Raw genomic sequence first — 19,743 nt, forward strand, 5'->3', positions numbered from 1 at the left:
CGGACAGGCGGAGCGTGGTGGGGTTAGGGTATGCGTGACGTAGCTGCAGTCCTCGTGGCGCGGGTAGCCGGCCTTGAGCAGTAGATAAACAGTCAGTTACACGAGTGTTGGTAGTGTGTCGGTAGTGGACTGTGTCTGTGAAGGTATGTACTTACATGTTTCTAATTCATGTGTGAATAGTGTGAAATTAAGTAGTGTGTTTATAGTGTGTCGGTGAACGTATGTACTTACATGTTTCTAATTCATGTGTGAATAGTGTGAAATTAATAGTGAAATGCCGGGAATGCGGTGTGCTGTTGCTATATGCAACAATTCATACTTCAAAACCAAAGAAAGGCTCGATGGTGTTTCTTATTTTCGCTTTCCTAAAGACGAAAGAGTAAGGAATATTTGGATACAGCGGTGTAAAAGAAAAGATGAATTTAACCCTGATAATTCGTATGTTTGCTCAGATCATTTCAAGACTGACAATTTTATAAGGAACATTCGTGGTGAAATTATGGGAAGTAAAAAGAAATTAATTAAAAAAGATGTTATGCCATTAATAAAATTAATGCCTCTGGAAAGCAAGAAGAAGGTTGAAAGAAAGGATCAACTGAAAGAACGAGAAACCAAAGAAATGATTTAAAGTATTCTTGAAAAATCGCAAAGGGTGGACGAAACTAGTGATAATATATTGGGAGAATCAGGCAGACCCATTATTAACACAGGTACCGAGGAAAATATTGACTACAAATTAGAATACTTTAAAATGAAAGAAGCTTTGGAAAAGTGTAAGAATGAACAGTATGAAAAGAACGTCAAACTGGAGCAAGATTATAAAAACCTGAAAAATGAATTCACCCACACCGTCTCGAAAGAAGTTCATCACATACTTAGTGGTGTGTTTTCTAAAACACAGATTGAGTTAATTCTTAATAAAAAGAAAAAGGTAAAGGCATGGAGCTGTGAAGATATAACAAACGTGTTTACTATATGATACCTGAGTAAGAGATGCTACATTCATCTAAGAAATAAGATGGGTGTTCCTCTACCAAGTATATCAACATTAAAAGAATGGGCGTCAAAACTTAGCGTACACAGTGGAGTACTCGATGGTGTACTTAAATTGATGGAAGTAGCCTCAGTGACAATGAATACCCTGGAGAAGCTGTCGATGTTTGAATATGATTCAGTCGCTGATAAAGTAATGGGTCCTCATTCACAGGCTCAGGTAATAATGGTAAGATCATTATTTGCTTCATGGAAGCAGCCTGTTTTCACTGAATTTGACCATAAAATGACAAAAGCGTGTTTAGACCACATTATATCAAGACTTTATGCCATTGGATTTACTGTTGTTGCTGTCGTGTCTGACTGTGGAGGAGGAAATTTAGGCGTGTGGAAAGAATTTAAAGTCTCCTACAATAACAGCGTTCACTTTTCAAAAATAACTAATAGGAACATTTATTTCTTTGCCGATGTTCCTCATCTAGTGAAATTGATCCGCAATTGGTACATTGACGGAGGTTTTGTTATGTCGGATGGTACAATGATATCTCCAGCACCAGTTAGGAAGCTTATAGAGAGCACAGATAAACTGGAGATATCGTCATGTCATAAATTAACCAAAACACATGTCAACTGCGAGAAATTTCAAAGACAGAATGTCCAGTTAGCTGCCCAGCTGATGTCGAACACAACGGCTTGTGCATTGCAACGCTATGACGTATGTGATGAAGCGCTTCGAAAGAATGCTGCAAATTTTATTAAATTGACAAACGATTGGTTTGATGTAATGAACAGTAGGGTGCCCAACGCAAGTTTAAATTTAATGTGTGGCTACGGTCTTCATTTAGAGGAGCAAAAACAAATTTTAGAACAGTACGTGAAAATAATGGAGGAAATGAGTTGTATTGAAAAAAATAAAAATCAGCAAGAAGCTTCGATTTTTCAAAACGATAAGAAAACGCTAAAACTGTTCCAGAAAGGCGTGATAATGTCTACAAAATCGTTAATGTTGCTATTTGATGACTTGAAGATCTTCAACATATCATATATTTTGACATCAAAACTGAACCAAGACAGTTTGGAAAACTTTTTTTTCCCTTGTAATAGACAATAGACAATAGACAATAGACAATCTTATTTACGTTATTCATTGAGAATAGTACAATGCGTCAAAAATTTTTTTATTTTACAGTCAGTTTGTTTACAAGAAGAGCTGGTTGTCAAAAAATTCTTTTTCAGTGTAGAAAGGTCGGTCTTGTAGCCATGTTGTGAGCTGGATCTTGAGGCGTTGTGCTGGTTCTTTTTTGAGATCTTCGGGCAGATGGTTGTAGAGAAGTGCTCCTTTGTAGGATGGTTTTTTCTCGTACAGACTTAGGTGATGTGTGGCAGAGTAAAACTTGCAGCATTTCGAGTGTTGTGATGATGTATGTCTTATGTCTGGTTTGGCTTGTTTGAAATGGCATGGAGAATAGCATCACGGATGTAGAGTGCAGTTACTGTAAGAATCTTCAGCTCTTTGAAGGCATTTCTGCAGCTTTCTCGGTATCTAAGGCCTGCAAGACATCTTTACAGCTCTTTTTTGTTGGATCAGTACTCTTTCGAGGTTTTGTTTGGAAGTTCCTCCCCATACCACCATGCCATATCTGAGGTGTGACTCGAATAAGGCATGGTAGGCTGTTCTTGCAGTTTCCTGGTCGCTTATTTGCATTATTCGCCCTTATGACATAAATGCCGCAACTAAGTTTCTTGCAGAGATGGTCGATGTGCTGCTTCCATGTAAGATGTGAATCCATAATGACTCCAAGGTACTTTGTATTCTGTTGTGCTTCTAGCCCAGGAAGTGTTATGTTTGTGTTTTTATTTTTGGTAGTGAAATTGATTTGGACAGTTTTTTTTTTTTCGTTGAGCGCAAGTTCGTTGTGGGTGCAGTACTGTTTAGTCTTATTGAAAGTAGTGTTGGCGTTTCTGTTTAGAGTTTCTACCGATTTATTTTTTAGTGTGGAGGACCGTGTCGTCTGCGTACATTGTGATTTGGCAGTGTTCCTGGAGATAGTCTGGGAGATCATTTGTGAGGAGGAGGAACAGAACCGGTCCCAGAACTGATCCCTGTGGCACTCCTCTTTGCACGGCAGTCATTTTCAGAATGTATTTTATGAAGAGTGTTGTTCTCTACATGCTGAATTTCAACTAGTTGTTGTCTGTCAGTCAGATAGCTTCTGGAACCATTTTCCCCGCCATCCCCTCAATGCCCAGGGCTTCTAGTTTTTTGAGGAGTTGTTTGTGATTGAGGCAGTCGAACGCACTTACTGAAGTCCAGGAACAAGCCAGTTACTGCACAGCCATCTTCTAGTTGGTCAATTATGTACTCAGTGGAGTTGTACTAAGGCCGAAGTAGTAGATCTGCCTTTGAGAAAACCGTGTTGCTGGTTTGTTAGAAGTGAATTTTGTTCTAGATGAGAAAGAAGTCTGTTGAGAACAATTTTTTCAAAAATTTTTGAGAATGTGGGGATGAGTGATATTGGTCCTGTAACTTTTTGTGTCGGTGGTTGGCCCATTTTTATATTTTGGATAGACTTTGGAAATTTTTAGTTGTGCTGGGAAGGCACCTTGTAAAAAGAGAACTTGTTTATAACAGCTGTTAGTGGAATAGTGAGTTCTTCTTTGCAGGTTTTTTACAAGTTTGGCTGATATTTCGTCAATTCCTGATGAAGTTTTAGGTTTTAGAGAGTCTATGGGCTGTTTGTATATCTGTCTGGGTTGCAGGCTGGAGTTGAAGTTTGAAGTTAGTGATTGGGGGTGTCCTCCCTGGCTGCTATATTTTATGTTAATGTTGTTTGTCTGGAGTATCCTTTCAGCAGCTGTTGCAAAGTAACTATTGAGGCAGTTTGCTATTTTTAGCAGGGTCCTGTAGTGTCTTGCCGTCTGCAATGAGTTTCCATTTGCTCACCCTGGTTGGGTTTTACCTTCCTTTCATTGTTTATTACTTGCCATAAAGCTCTGGATTTGTTGTCGGCATTTGTAATGTAGTCAGATGTATGTGTTTCTTTCTTTAGTGTTTTTAAGCCTTTGGTCATAGTCTTTTTTTCCTTGCTGCAGTTTCAGCTTTGTCCTCAGGTCGGCCTGTGCAGAGTTCTTTTTCCAGAGCTTCAATATATAGGCTTTTTAGTCTGGTACATTCGTCATCCCAGTATTTTCTTTGTTTGTGTCCCTTGTTTCTGGTTGTTTTAATAGGGCAGACTTCGTTCATTATTGTCTGTATTGTGTTATGAAAAATGTCATAGGCTTGATTGGCACCTTGTGTTAGGCAGACAGTATCCCAGTTTTGGTCCATTAGTCTGGTTTTAAAGAGCTGTAATGTGTTTTTGTTAATTATTCTTTTTTCTTTCTATGGTTGTCTTTGGTTTGTCTAGTGATGGTAGCTGAAATGTGGCGATTTGAGCCGTGTGATCTGAGAGTCCAGATAATAGTATGGAGGTTTGAATGAGCTGGGGGTCGACGTTTGTGCAGATCCAGTCTATTGAAGCTTTTTGATTCATGTGTGATTCTAGTGGGTGGTAGGGTTTAGCCTAGTAAGGTCAAAGGAGGTTAAGAGTTCTTCAAGCTTATTGTTTGTCAGAGGTCATTTGCGTGTTTGTCGAGGTTGTTAATATTTAATTGTCACCCATGATGACAGTGGGGCTTCTTTGTGCGAAGAGCATGTTCAAGTTGATCTGATAAAATTTCAATTGCTTGTTCTAGATTGGCTCTTGGGGCCTATACACTCCTAGTACGCGGATGGTCTCTTTCTTTAGCTTTACCTTCAAAAAGAGCAGTTTCGCATATTAGCTCAGACTCTTCGTTGCTTGCGCCAAGGAATTTTATATGCTTTTCCATGCCATTTTTGCATACCCTGCCACTCCTCCTTTAATGTGAGTTTTCCGTGTGAAGCCACCTATTAGTGGTGTAGCCATCCAGCCTTGTGTTCTCCAGGTTTTTCTTGTTGAGAGGCCATGTTCTGTGATAATTATAAGATCCGGTTGAGTGTCACTGAGAAAGTGTGATAGTCGATCAGTCTTTTTTGACAGCCAGTTTATGTTTTGGTGGGCGAGGGTGAGTTTGAGTCCCTTGTCGGTTGTTTAGTTTTCTGGGTTTCGAGTTTTTTTTATTTTCTTGTAGAGGGAGTTCCAGAACGTCAGTGGTTTTTTTCTTCAGCTGTAATTTGTGTTTTTCTTTGGGAATTTTTGATTTTGGCTAAAAAATTATTTTTGGACTCTATCTTCCTTAGGTGGGGGTGAGTTTTCAGCTTCCTTGTCTATAGTGCAATTTAAGAGCTGTTGAGAGTTGAGAGAGTTTGCTTTTCGTATCCAGTTTACTAAGTGTATCGTCTGTGTTTGGTGAAATATACAGAAAGGATCTTGTGTGTCTTGTTACACCCACAAGGCAGTGGGGGGTAGAGTTTGTAGAATGTCTTCAGGTTTTGTGGATGTGCGTACTATGACTATGTCCTCGGCTTGCCTTCCTTGGAATTCGTGAATTGTTTGATGTTCTAAACCCTAGTTTAATTAGCTCACGTTTCTCAGATTGTTTGAAGACGAGGCAGGTGTGTTTGTTTTTGTCAATGGTATGCTGAAGACTTTCAAGAGTGTCAAAATAGTTGTTGTTTCATTTCACCTTCAATACCGCTTGTTGTCATCATTTCCTTGAGGATAGTGGTCCAGATAGGATAGCTGTGGCACTTCTTGTGCATCTGTAGGTTATATTCAATTCTTTTGTGATAACTGCAATTTCAGAAATTTTGTGAAACTTGACTTCAAAATTTCCTATTCTGTTTATGTAGGGAATCTGATTGATGTCTCCAATAAGCATTATCTCTTGGGTTTTTGCAAGGATAGCGGCAAAGAGGATTTCCCCGGCGTGCAGCATAAGTGCCCTCGTCAATGATAACCCTCCTATAGCTGTTACCTTTCTGTATGTGGTGGGTGGAATTGATCAAGAATGAGTGTAGTGTTCTGAAAGTGTCTTTGCTAATGCTTTTGTCTTCCTCTGGGTGTAGTTTGTGAAAGCGTCTTTGAAAGTCTTGAGCTGATTCTCTGGTAGGGAATAAAATGAGGTCACCGTATTGATAATTATTAAGTATGAATGTCGTTTTGCCGCAGCCTGGTACAACCCTGAACAAGATGTATTTTGAGATCAGGTGTGGCGGTTATATCAACATTTTTGACACTGTTGTAAAGTTTCAGGTCATTTAAGAGTTGCGTTTCGTCTGAGGACCAGGACATTGTCATTAATGTAGATATTATTTGGTGCAGGTGCATATTTTTGGCCGTTTTCCTTTGTCAATTCTATGAGTCGTGCCCCATCATAACCAAAACTGTAGTTTTTTCTGGGTGTCATGTTTTGTTAAAAACTCTCCCGTTTTAAGATTAAATTATGGCATACTTTTCTTTGGTAGTTCTGTAGAAGATCTGTAGTTTGTGATTGTCATCCTGGATATGGCTTATGTCAAATTCCTTATATATTGTGCTGAGGTCTTGCAATATGAAATTTTCTTTAGCCCTCCATAGCTGTTTTTGCTCTTGCAAAGCTCCTTGCATATAGCTTGCTTTGTTCATATTACTTGCTCGAAGTGGAGAGAAAAGATTGGGTTGTGAGAGGGAGCCTCGTGTGGTTCTCCAGGCGTTTGTAGATTGGGAGTGTCCCCTGTTTGGTGATACTCCTGCAACTTTCCTTTGGGTCTTGTCGATTATATTGTCAAGTATATCATCTACGATGGTTTTCATTTTCTTGTCTCCTGTATATATACGGAGCCGGTGCAGGTAAGCATTGCAGGAGTATTGCAGAATTACATGGAGGAACTCTCTGATGTTTACTTGGTTGATTTGTAGTGTTTTTTTGGATTTCTTCTATCTTTAGGGAGAAAAGTACAGGAAACTTAATGCAGTCATTGGCTACTTCCAGGAATCTAAAAAACTTTTTTCTTCCAATTATTTTGAGAATTTGAGTAGCAGATGATGATATGGCGTGTTGCCATTTCTGTCCTGTGAGGTAACAAAGTTGTAGGAAAGTTTCTTGTTTAGAAGCCTGTGGGATGTGTCCTGTCGATATTTGAAGGGGAAAGTTAGAGGGCTTTTTGGGGCTTATACTATCTATGTCGTAGAAGAGGAGGCTGCATGTCTGAGGAAGGTCTTTGTCATTTTGATACTGAGTGGTGAGGAGGGGGGTTTCTTCTGGAGGAAAGGAAAAGATTTTGATGTTTTCCAAATTCTTCTTATCCTCTTGAATAAGATAGGAGATGCGGCCACTGTTACTGTTTATGGACATATTCTGTATGATCTTGTTGGCTGGTGCTCTAGTTTCAGTGACTTCCATGTCTTCATCGTCACTTTGCTGCATCGCTGTCTGTGTAATGGTTGGGCAGTTTTTCTGTCGGGGTTTGGCTGTTTCCCCCGGGTCTGTGAAGGTGTGGGCGGTTTTTCTGTCGGAGTTTGATTGTTTCTCCCAGTCAGAAAAGGTGTGGGCAGTTTTTCTGTCGGGGTTTGGCTGTTTCCCCCAGTCTGTGAAAGTGTGGGCAGTTTTTTTCTGTCGGAGTTTGGCTGTTCTCCCAGTCTGAAAAGGTGTGGGTAATTTTTCTGTCGGGGTTTGGGGTGTTTCCCCCAGTCTGTGAAGGTGTGGGCAGTTTTTCTGTCGGGGTTTGGCTGACTCCCCCAGTCTGTGAAGGTGTGTGAAGTTTTTGTGGAGGAATCTGGCTGATTTCCCCGGTCTGTGTCAGTGTGGGTGGGATATTAATCAGTGTTATAGGCATGATATGTGTGGTTTCTCTTGTTAAATTAGGTTCAGACAGTTTTTCTGGAAGGGTTTTTGTTGACTATCCCTGCAAGTTCTGTTTGACATTCAGTCAAGAGTTTTGTTTCATCACTCTTGGCTTACTCTTTGCTACTTTGCAGTGAGACACTGAATAAGTTCCGTTTTTGATGAATTTTTGAGTGATTTTTTGGGACCCTTGTTTGAGTGCATATTTTGGTTTGTTTGTTTTTAGGTAGCCGGTCTTGATATCCAAAGTTTTTGGCTCCTGTTCCGGAATTTTAGATTTCAGTTGCTCTACAAATAATTTTAAGAGTGTGTTCAAAATCATTTTGATTCTTTTTTATGCGGGTCCAGTTCTAGAAGAAGTGTTGGTGAGATTGATGTGGTCGATAATGAGGGTTCATTGCATGTCTGGGTCTCGGAATTTTTAGATGGCAGTGGCTTTCTTGAAAGGTTGTTTTATTTCTTGGGTATGTTTTTTTAATTTTTTTGTCAAGGTTACATTTATTTTTTCTAGTTCATTTATTTTTTATTTAACTGCTTTGTAAACATTTGATTTTGGTTGATGTCATGCTCCTCAAAGATCTGTTGGAGGTCAAGTTGAGTTTGTTTACTTTTTACAAGCTGCTGAGAGGTCTGTTCAAGTTCCTCATGAAGTCTTTCAATTTTGTTTAGGTATTTTTCTTCTTCCTTCAGCAGTGCCTCTGTTTTTGCCTCCATGCTGGCTAGGTTGGTTTCTAGGATGACATTTTTGTTTTTTAAGATCACAGATTTGTTTTTTTTAGATTGTCGTTTTCTTGGTGTAAGGCATTTTCCGATTTCAGCAGCTAAGGTCAATGAGGTTTCAAGGCCGGCTTCATCAGGGTTCCCTTGGTTCTGTACCTTAGCTTCCATGTATTCCAGATTGCACATTCTCACAGGGGATTGGTCCATTTTGGATTTGTGCTGTGTCCATGTTTTCAGCTAGTAGGGCTTGGTGACAGGTAGCTCGGTAGGCAGTATCTGCCTCTTTTAGAGCATTATTAAGCCGTTTATTTTTAAAGGTTGTCTAATTTTTCTTTACCATAAAGTTGTAAGTTTTCGTGGTATGAGTAGAGGTCGTTTTCCTTAATTTTGGCAGTAGTTTTGTCCCCAAAAAATGTTACAGTATATGATGGAGCCTTTTTATCATTGTTATTGAGGACTTCATCAATTACTGCTGGCCAGGGGTTGTAGCCTTTAAGTTTGGCAAACACAAAATCACCTTTTGTGAAACAAGTGCTTCCCCGCCCTGTGCCATATTTGCTTAAATTTGCACAATGAATGTCCCTACAATAAATGTCAATATAAGGTACAGTAATAAGGCAATTAAGTCTTGTCAGCAATGCATACAGTATGGTCGGCCAGCCGTGTATACTGCTGTAGTAGTGCTGTACTACAGAGTTGAGGTAGGCTCTGCAGGAATGCGTGCCACTGCAGAGTCAGCACAGGTGTTGAGTTGCTCTTTCCACAGTGCTGGTGTGATTGCTACTGTTTAAAATGATTAAGCCTCACTGCCAGCTGTATTGCAGTTGTTGATGATGAGTTGGAGGTTTAGACGTCTTGGTTGATGAGATGGCCTCTGACGTCATTTATGAATGTTTATGTGGGCCAGTTGATAATAAAGTTGTATTTAATTAAAGAGCAGTGTATTAAGTCTTGTTTGATTTTACTTTTGTATTACTTTTATAGTAGCATAAATATCTTTAACAAAGTATTAGTTCTTGAAGTGATTACTGACCACTAGCTTGACAGTGTCAGTTATTTGTGTGATTCTTTTGTAAGTTTGAAGTTTCTTGGTAGAAATGTTATGTTAATTACTTACAAGTGTTCCAAGGTAAGATTGATGTGCAGAGTAATAATAAATTGTTGGGGTATTACCACTTAAAACACTACTTTCTTAGGAGACACTTCACTAGGGACTGTAGTCAGTCAGCCATTGTTGATAATTGTAAGAGGAAGTGGTGGTTGCAATGACCATCCAACTCCTCTGGAGTTTCTTTACCGTATGAGGTTACTTATCCTCGGAAAAAATGAAACTTTAAGACGTAATTGTAATACCCAGCAAACGGACGATGAGTTTATTGTTGGGAAGGTTTTAAAGAAAACCTGTGTTGTAGTTGAAAAAGTGAGTGCTCCAGAAGAGGAACCTAATTGTGAGACAGATGAAAGGTTTGTCAATGTAGCGACACCGCAAATCCATGATACACCCGGACCTTCAAGTGTAGACATACCAATATCAGAAGAACTATCTACTGATGGCCTTAGTGTTATATAAGTGATGGCTAGAAAGTTAAAAAACAAGTATCCTGATTTAGGCCATTGTACATACAAAAGAAGCAATAAGGGGTAATGGGTTAGTGAGTTGTCTGCTGGAGGACTAACAGAAGCGACATTAGACTTTCAAAAAAACATTATTGAAATGGAAAAAGTATTCATAGCATTCGCTGGCGAAAATATTCCCAACATACCTGGTGTTAAGCAAAAATTTAAAAAGAAGTTAAAAGAATTAGTCTGTGAAATACCGGACGAAATAATTGAGATATTTGCCAGAAGAAGAATAGCGATGAGGGTGAAATATTTAAATAAACAGAGGTTAAATCAAAAAAATGTTCGAAAATATAAAAAGTTACAAAAATTAGCTGCCTAAACTTCAGACTTGAAACTCGACAATGCAGGTAATTATATGTTTTGTATTAGTTACACTTTGTATTAGAAGATTGTATTTCGTACTTGTATATCTATTTTTATGTGCAATAATTATTTATTTATTTGTTACAGCCTAGTGAAACTTAAAACCCATGCCTATTAGCTAATGATATATTCAAATATTTATAATTTTTTATATCATAAATTATTGAAGAAAAAATTGACTGTAGCTAAGTCAAGCTGTACTATGACTTTGTCAATACATATGTATTATATCAACGACAAAATAAAGTTTCTTGATTCAGCCTTGAGATTAGTTTAACAGCGAAGTACGATGTAATGTTTTCTTGTAATTTTGTAAATAGCCATAATATGAAATATAAATATACTTATAAATATAAATATTAATTACTAAATTGCATATTTTTATTGCGACTGCCTATGATAATACAGATAAGGCCATGTGGCCGGGTTACTGTGTTGAGTTAGCGAAGCTACGAGAATGAGACTGAAGTGTTTGAAATGCGGGGACCAGGACTCCAGCGTCTGGGACTGCAACTACGTCACGGCACGGCAGTAGAGGTGGGGGAGCCGTCTGTCCGGCCCACCTCCTATTCCACGCGCCTTGGGTCAATCCCACAACAGACGGAGGAGCGGGAGGCGAGCTGAATCTTAAGTTTATTGTGTATAATGTGTGTGGCCTTAAGAATAAGGTTAGCAATTATGATGTTTTAAATTTTATTTTAGATTACGATATAATTATTTTATTAGAAATATTTGTATGTGAAGGTGACCGTGATTTTTTTGTTAATTATTTTTACCAATTTAACATTTATTTTATTTTTGCTGTAAGGGTGTCTATCTAATGTTGATAGAAGTAAAGGGGGTCTAATATATTTAATAAATAAAAAATCCAGCCATGCGAACAAATTGTCATTCATTGAAAATAATAACTTCACATTGATTCACTATAATAACATAAACAGTAACGAACACTACATTTTTTACCGATATATTTAAATTATAACGAATGGAACACAGATTTTGATAATTTAGCCTCTTTTCTAAATTTAAATGTTGTACAAAATTTAATTATAATGGGAGATTTTAATGGTCGAGTGGAAATCGAACAAAATTTACCAGAAGAATTTTTAATAGATTTGAAAAATATAGAATATAATAGATGTTCGAAAGACTTGACTATAAATGCTAAAGGTCGAAGGCTGCTAGACATATTGGACAATCACGGGTTTATTATTTTAAACGGTGGATCTAAAGGTGACAAAAAAGGACAGTACACTTTTGTAGGTGCTATGGGAAGCTCGGTTATAGATTTAGCGGCGGTGTCCTCGGCTTGTTTACATTTGGTACACGACTTTAGAATAATAGGGTTTCCAGGATCAGATCATTGTCCAATAGAATTGTGTTTAAAAGTTGGTACACCTGAGACAAGGGAGGAGGAGAAACCGGTCCCGCTGTTGCCCAGAGCGAGATGGAATGATAGCAGATGTGTGGCTTATCAGCATAGGCTAGGTCAGGCTGCTTCGCACTTTACAATTGAAAATGACAATCAGAAAAATATTGATCAAATTATAAAATACATTAATGAGTGTGCGGATAACGTAACAAACCAATCTCCTAAACACCTTACTTTTAACAAACAACCGAGGTTCGATTATAGGTGTTTGGCAGCTCAAAAAAGGGTTTTTAAACTGTTAAATAAATTTAGAAAATCGGGTTCAGTAAACGACAGATTAGAATACATTGAGGCAGAAAAGGTGTTTAAAAGTACATGTAAAAATAGTAAAGGAGCTTTTTATTGTAATACCATAGATAATTTACAAAAATCCTCTGATTTAAAATCGTTTTGGTTGGCTATAAATAACTTTAGAAATAAAAATAGAAAGATATATAATAATATTAGCGTTGATGAATGGAACAGACATTTTAAAAACTTATTGAATCCTACTTTATTAGCGGGATCTTTACATTATGCAGAAACCCTAATTACTAATGACTGTCTAGACTCAGAGTTTAGTATGCGCGAATTTAATGAAGTATTCTTTAAGTTGAAAAGAAATAAATCTCCAGATTTAAACAGAGTCTCGTACGAGTTCTATAAAAATGCCCCTAATTCCTTTTTAAAAAACATTTTAAAAGTATTTAATAAGATATTTAGAGAGGCAGCAGTACCGCCAAGTTTTAAAAGATCTATTATTTTCCCATTACACAAGAAAGGTGATTTAGAATGTGTAGACAATTAAAGGGGATTGAGTTTCATTGATTGCATAGCCAAAATATTTACAAGTTTATTAAACAATCGCTTAGTCAAGTGGGCGAACACACATCAAATAATCACAGAGTTCCAGGCTGGTTTCAGGAAAAATTATTCAACTATAAATAATATTTTTAGTTTAACTAGTATGATTCATTTAAGATTGGCTATGGAAAAAGGAAAACTATACTGTTTTTTTGTGGAATTTTCCGCCGCTTATGACAGAATTGATAGAAAAGCACTATTTTTTAAATTGTTAAATTTTGGTATTTCGTCACGTATGGTGGCAGTATTCAAAGATTTATATGACGGCACGTCAGCAAGTGTCTGGACTCAAGAGGGTGAAACAAGGAGTTTTGACACAAGAATGGGGTTAAGGCAGGGCTGCATTCTCAGTCCATTGTTGTTCTCATTATTTATTAATGAGCTTCCGGAAGTGCTGGGTGGAGGATGCAGTTTTGACACCCACCGCGTCAATATTCTGCTGTATGCAGATGACTTAGTATTATTAGCTTCAACAAGCACCAGTATGCAACACATGATGAAAAAGCTAGAAATATATTGTACTACATGGAATCTGAAGGTTAATTTGAATAAATCCAAGATTATGGTTTTTAGAAAGGGGGGTAAATTGAGTGTTAATGATAAATGGTGGTTTAACAGGGAACGAATAGAACTTGTGAACAGTTACAAAGTACTTAGGAATTACTCTTACATCGTCTCTTTCTTGGTCTGAACACTTCAAAGATAAAGCCAGGGCGTCAAATATTGCAATTAATTCTGTTTGGAATCAACTGATAAATAACACTGATGTCCCAGTAAGCACTAAGTTTACATTATTCAGCTCGGTGGTGAAGTCGATACTTTGCTGCGGGGCTCAGGTCTGGGGATTCTCCAAAAATGAACGTAGAATCAGTGCAGAAAAACTTTATTAAAAAATTATTCCGACTTCCGAAAAACACATCAAACTATGTTATTTATCTTGAAACGGGAATTTAAAAGTTGCATATGTTTACTTTATCTCTGAATATTAAGTATTTATTAAAAGTTTGGAGTCTGCCTGAGGAGCGGCTACCAAAAATTCTCGCTTGACAAATTGTAGAAAAAAATATTTTTTGGTGTAAAGATTGAAAAATTTTAGCAAGGAATGTGGGGAAAACATTAAATTTTGACATTGATTGTGATTTGCAATCACAACTGTAGGAAGTGGTGGAGGCAGAGCGGGCAGTTTGGCGGGCCTATACAGTCGGCAGAGCCAGGACGTCTATCACAAACAATACTTGACACTTGACCTTGACCTGGGCAACAGAACCTTTCTCACTGATAATTTGAAAGTTTCAGTTTGGGCAATTAAGGTCAGAGCTGAGCTTGTTGATTTAAATTACAAACCCTGGATAACCGGCAAAAATTATTTATGCTCATTATGTAATAAAAACGAAGACGTATTCCATTACGTGGCTTCTTGCCCTATTTTTGATTACTACAGAAAAAAAATGGCTCGGTAAAACCTCCTTAAATAGGAACGAATTTGAATCTTACCTCAATGGAAGGGATTGGCGTAATTTGGGTAATTATATGAAGGAAACGTGGGTGATGGGTTATACCGTTGGGGTTTAATGTACGAATTTAACTTTTAATTTCTAAAATAAATAGTTAATAAACGGAAACCTTTGCATTTTATTGCATAATTTATTATAGTATATAGATGTTTACAAGAAGTATAAGCAAGTGAATATTATGTGTTTGTGTAAAATTGTATATTTTATATGTTGCTTGAATTTATGTATCTCTGATTAATTTTCATAATTAGCTTTAAATAATAAGACGTAAAGTATACTTTTATTTGTTATTTTCATCACGGCACTAATTTATGTTATTTGCTTATTGTTGTATTATTGTTATTATTTATGTTAAGTTTATTATGTTATATATATATATTATTTTATACATATAGATTTTGAGTTTAAGTTGAATACTGTATATAATTCGTGGTATCGTTTCTTAAGCCAACCAGCCGACGGTCATTGACCATGGCTTATGTGCGGCACCTCATTGTGGAACAAGAGACATATTCTGCATTTAATTTAAGTATTAAAGTTCATATTTGTAAATATGTTTACCATGATCCAAAGACAACAAATGGTTTAATAAAGCACTTGTCTATTCTATTCTATTACATATACACATATTATAGTTATACTTTTGCATTCTATTATTTGGATAAAGTTACACACTGATAACGCAAATGCATTTGGTGTTTGTATTTGCACCATTTGTATCAAGGTCAACAAAATTAATAGAATGATTAGCGGAGAAGTGCCTGAATCCCTTGTCACCAAGAGAGTTGTAGGCCTTCCAATAGTCGCTAAAAATTGTTGTATCTGGAAGAACCCATTCTAAGGGTGTCCCCGTCATATTGTTAAACAGAAACAAGGAAGAAATCTCTGCTCTGCCTTTCGATCCCCTCAAAAACCTACAGTTCCTGAATTCTTCTGCCGCGGTTGTATTTTCTTCTTTCAAATTTGGTCTCATCAATTTCAACAACTGTCAGAGGACCGCCAATTTTCTTCAACGTCATTGAAGTGTGATAGAAATACAATTTGTCTCGGTGGCTTTAAATGCAGCAACGTGGTCACCAAACTAAAATATGTCTCAATGTCAATGTTCAAAAAAGGAACCTGCCCCAGCTGATAAAAAAAAAATTATAACATTCAAATCTTTTTTTACTACTTTTCCTAATTTTTCTGTTACAACGAAACATCAAAGCTCTCCCAGTTTAAAACCAATACGCGACCGTATGATAAACACACTCATTGTTAAAAATTCCATGTTTTATTAAAAAGGAAATAATCTTGTTTCGGTCAAAACGTAAACTCTTAACATGCCCGACAAAACACTCTGACACACATAATTCACTGCGATTCATCGAACTAGTGGATGGTTGATCCATGATTGTCACGCACTCACTCAATCCAAACTACAGTACACAATATCTTGTGAAGCACTGACGGAAATTATAAGATTAAAGGCTGACCTGGCAAATCACGAATTTGACGTTATAAACGTATTCTGCTCATCCTCCGGAACAAAAAATATATATGGTTTTAGGAGGTGCAAATGACAAATAACATGATTTTAGAGGGTATATACATAAATAGTTGTTCTTAATGTTTTGTTAGTGTGCTGTCTGGATATCTGTAAATATTATCTGCAGCTGGGACTGATAGCGTATCTGTTATCTGAGCACTCTGGGGCAGAAGTCAAAGATATCGTGTACTATAGGTTGGATCGAGTGAGTGTGTGACAATCATGGATCAACCATCCACTAGTTCGACCAATCGTAGTGAACTGATGTGTCGTAAAAATTATCTGCAACTGGGACTGATAGCGTATCTGTTATCTGAACGCTCCGGGGCCGAAGTCAGTGCTTCAATAGATATTGTGTACTGTAGTTTGCATCGAGTGAGTGCGTGACGATCATGGATCAACCATCCACTAGTTCGACCAATCGTAGTGAACTGGTGTCGTAAATATTATTTGCGGCTGGGACTGATAGCGTATCTGTTATCTGAACGCTCCGGGGCCGAAGTCAGTGCTTCAATAGATATTGTGTACTGCAGTTTGCATCGAGTGAGTGCATGACGATCATGGATCAACCATCCACTAGTTCGACCAATCGTAGTTAAATGGTGTGTCGGAGTGTTTTGTCGGGCATGTTAAGAGTTTACGTTTCGACCGAAACAAGATTATTTAGTTTCTGCACATTCTGTGGAACACACTAATGGTAAGTGTTCTCTATTAATGTCCATTTACATATTCATATTAGGGGTTTTCATGATTTATTGTTTTTTACACTGTACATAATTGCCTTTGCATTACAATTCAACTTATACTTCTGATCAGCCCTTCTAGAATTTGATATTTTACTAATAGGTACTATCTCGAAGGATGTTTTTCTTTCGTTGACATCAGCGCGGATGCTGCCTTCGGTGCTGCCCTGGGCTGATGGCCGGAGGCACTCGTCTCAACCCGATAACAACTAATTTATTTGTAGCTCGAAATTAAGAAAAACTGTTCATTTGGATCAAAATTCTGCTCATTTCAGTATTATTTCTCAATTACGTTTGCAAAGATGGCGCCACAACCGATGACGTCATCACGAGGTTGAATCATGGTCACAGAAGGTCACGTGATACCCGACGTAGATGTACAACATGAAAATATTGCTCTGTGCTTGAACGGTTGTTCCATTTTTTATATTCTAGAACTTTGTTATTTCTCATTTCCACCCCCTCAAACCTTATATTGCTTTGTTCTGTAGGACGATTCCAAGAAGTAAATAACGCGAAACTCGTATTTTACCGCTCCGGCCGTTAATGTGACAATTACCGCACTGACATTGGCCCCAAAGCACTCAAATAACAGATTCGCTATCAGTTCCGGCCACAGATAATATTTACGTAAACAGATATCCACACAGACACAGCACACAAACAGAACATTAAAAAATTAACTATTTATGAATACACGCCCTAAAACCATGTTGTCATTTGCACTCCCCAAAAACCATATATATTTTTGTTGAGCAGGATGAGCAAAATACGTTAATAACATGAAACTCGTGATTTGCCAGGTCGGCCATCAACCTAATAGATACCCTGACCTGTACTAATAGTCACAAACAAAAAATGTCCCTCAAGATAGAACCCATCACTAAAAGGCCAAACAATAGAGAGCCGATCCCTAATGCCTCTGGCTATTACTGCCAGCTAGGAAACGCAACTTGAAATAAAGAATTGTTGTAAATTCACCTAACCATAACTTCCTACTATCTTGCTATAAAGTAATTACACTTTTTTTCAACTTCTTTATTTTTATACCCTAAAACTAAATATCATTATGTTGAGAAGGAAGATAGCAATAGGATAACACAAAACAAAACTCGCCTTTTGCCACTCTGCCCTTTAATTTCACATTTGCTAAATTAATGAATCTTGTAGATAGAGTAATGTTGAATAATTGTATCGTAAACTTACCATAGGTTTAGACTTTCTGCTCATTTTGTCCCAGTTGATTTAAAAGATTCTAATCTATCTTAAGACTCAATTAACAATTGAAATAAAATTCAGAACAGATAAATTGATTGAACAAAACTTTTAAAATAAACCATCCAGCTAAAAACTGGTATAACCTAATCAGTAAAATTATTCATCATTTTTCTACTAGTTCATTATCACACTTCAAAACTTGAAATGGCTCGGAATTAGGCAGCGGTAGACTTGAGGTGAGACGGTATTTCAGCAATCAGTATTTGTAACGAATACTTTTCTACAGTATCTGTAACAGTTACTGAGAACCAAAAATACTGATGACGGATACTTTGTATCTAGTACTCCGTATGGTTAGTGCAATAAATGTATATATATATTTATAAATATTTTGCCTATATATATTTTTATTGAATATATATATATATATATAATTTCAGTAAGCATTGAATCACAAAAAGTACTTGCTCGCCGGGACTCGAACGCGGATCTCTCACTTGCCGGGTGAATGTGCTACCATTACACTATGTATAATATATATATATATATATATATATATATATATATATATATATAGCACATTCATATATATATATATATATATATTATACATAGTGTATATGGTAGCACATATATATATATATATATATATATATATATATATAATACAAAGTAAGCCTAAATAAGATAAATACTAAAAAATATGTAAATCAAATATCTGTTTACTACTATTTTAACCTATTATCATTGATTTAGGCTGAGGTGGTTTGAATAATTGCTGTTAGTAGTCTAATATTTATTTTCAAGGTACTTCATGTTACTTATAAAGCTACATAATGTGAATAAAATAGCGGTAAATATTAAGATCAGCGACTACCGCTCTAATCGCCGTAATTTTTTTTTGCATACTAACACAGGTTAACGTAATTTCACCGAAAAAAATTGTCCCGATTATCGCTAATATATAAAAACCAGTTTTTCGGCAGTACAATGTTGGCAATACAAAACACTTAAATAACAAGATTTTCGACTATCAAACTATAAACAATGGCCGACCATGGTCGTTTTGATGAGTTGACAGTAGTCACGTGACAAACAGGAAAGTTTCCGATTGGCCGGGCGGATCACGTGACCTGTAGGACGGCTTCGATAGACCGCCAGACGTAAACAAACAAACCCACATGGACAAGGAATAATTAGTGAAGTTATTGAAATGGCGTGCGATGGTTCTTGTCACACGCTAAAAAGACCCTAGCTTCCCTATTCAAAACTCAGATCACGCGATGCTTGCCCGCTGCGCAGCGCTTTGCGCTGCTTGCTCATTTAGAAAAAAAATTAACTCGAGCTTGCAAAGTCCAAGCCCAGATCACGCCATGACTGCTTACACACACAAAACTCAGACAGAACTAACGCAGGTTTTCATTACAGGCAAAAGATAAGCGGCGCGCATTTATTACTGATAAGATAAGACGAGTTTATACTAGAATTAGTACATGGACTACTGCCCTACGAACTAATAACACCAAAAAAACGAATAAATGCATTGTCAGTCAGGTTTTATTAATTTTATTTTTTCCAAAAATATTTTTGGTGGGGGAGGGAGTAAACGGCTTCGGCGATAATCGGGACTATTTTTTTCGGTGAAATTACGTTAACCTGTGTTAGAATGCAAAAAATTACGGCGATCGGAGCGGTAGTCGCTGTTCTTAAGATTTGCCAAAATAGCTTTTGAAAAAGAACTAAAATAATTTATAATGAGTAGGTATTGAGTTGTAGTTATTTGGGATGTTAGGAAACACACTAGCAAATAAATAATCTTTACTAATATAACTATAGATCCATGTTGTATAACAAAGTAAATCAGTCTTGAATAAACACAGCAATTTGTTGTTACTGTAGGTAACGATCATAGACAACGCGAAGGTATTGAATCAAGTTTCAGTTCCAACAGATATGGAATGTGCACTATGCAGCGCAACG

The 19,743-nt window shown here is 37.0% G+C and overlaps 1 protein-coding gene across 1 annotated transcript in view; it reads right to left on the minus strand.

The window, feature by feature from the left end:
• The window catches only part of LOC124362728 (X-ray repair cross-complementing protein 5-like), a 66,301-nt gene extending 48,291 nt beyond the window's left edge, over positions 1-18,010 (minus strand). The window contains exon 1 of the mRNA XM_046817461.1: positions 17,752-18,010. Within this exon, the coding sequence (XP_046673417.1) occupies positions 17,752-17,775 (24 nt within the window). The 5' untranslated portion in view covers positions 17,776-18,010. The remainder of the gene's footprint in view (positions 1-17,751) is intronic.
• Positions 18,011-19,743: the final 1,733 nt, after the last annotated feature.

This window comes from Homalodisca vitripennis, chromosome 5 (assembly GCF_021130785.1).
Source record: "Homalodisca vitripennis isolate AUS2020 chromosome 5, UT_GWSS_2.1, whole genome shotgun sequence".
NCBI lineage: Eukaryota > Metazoa > Arthropoda > Insecta > Hemiptera > Cicadellidae > Homalodisca > Homalodisca vitripennis.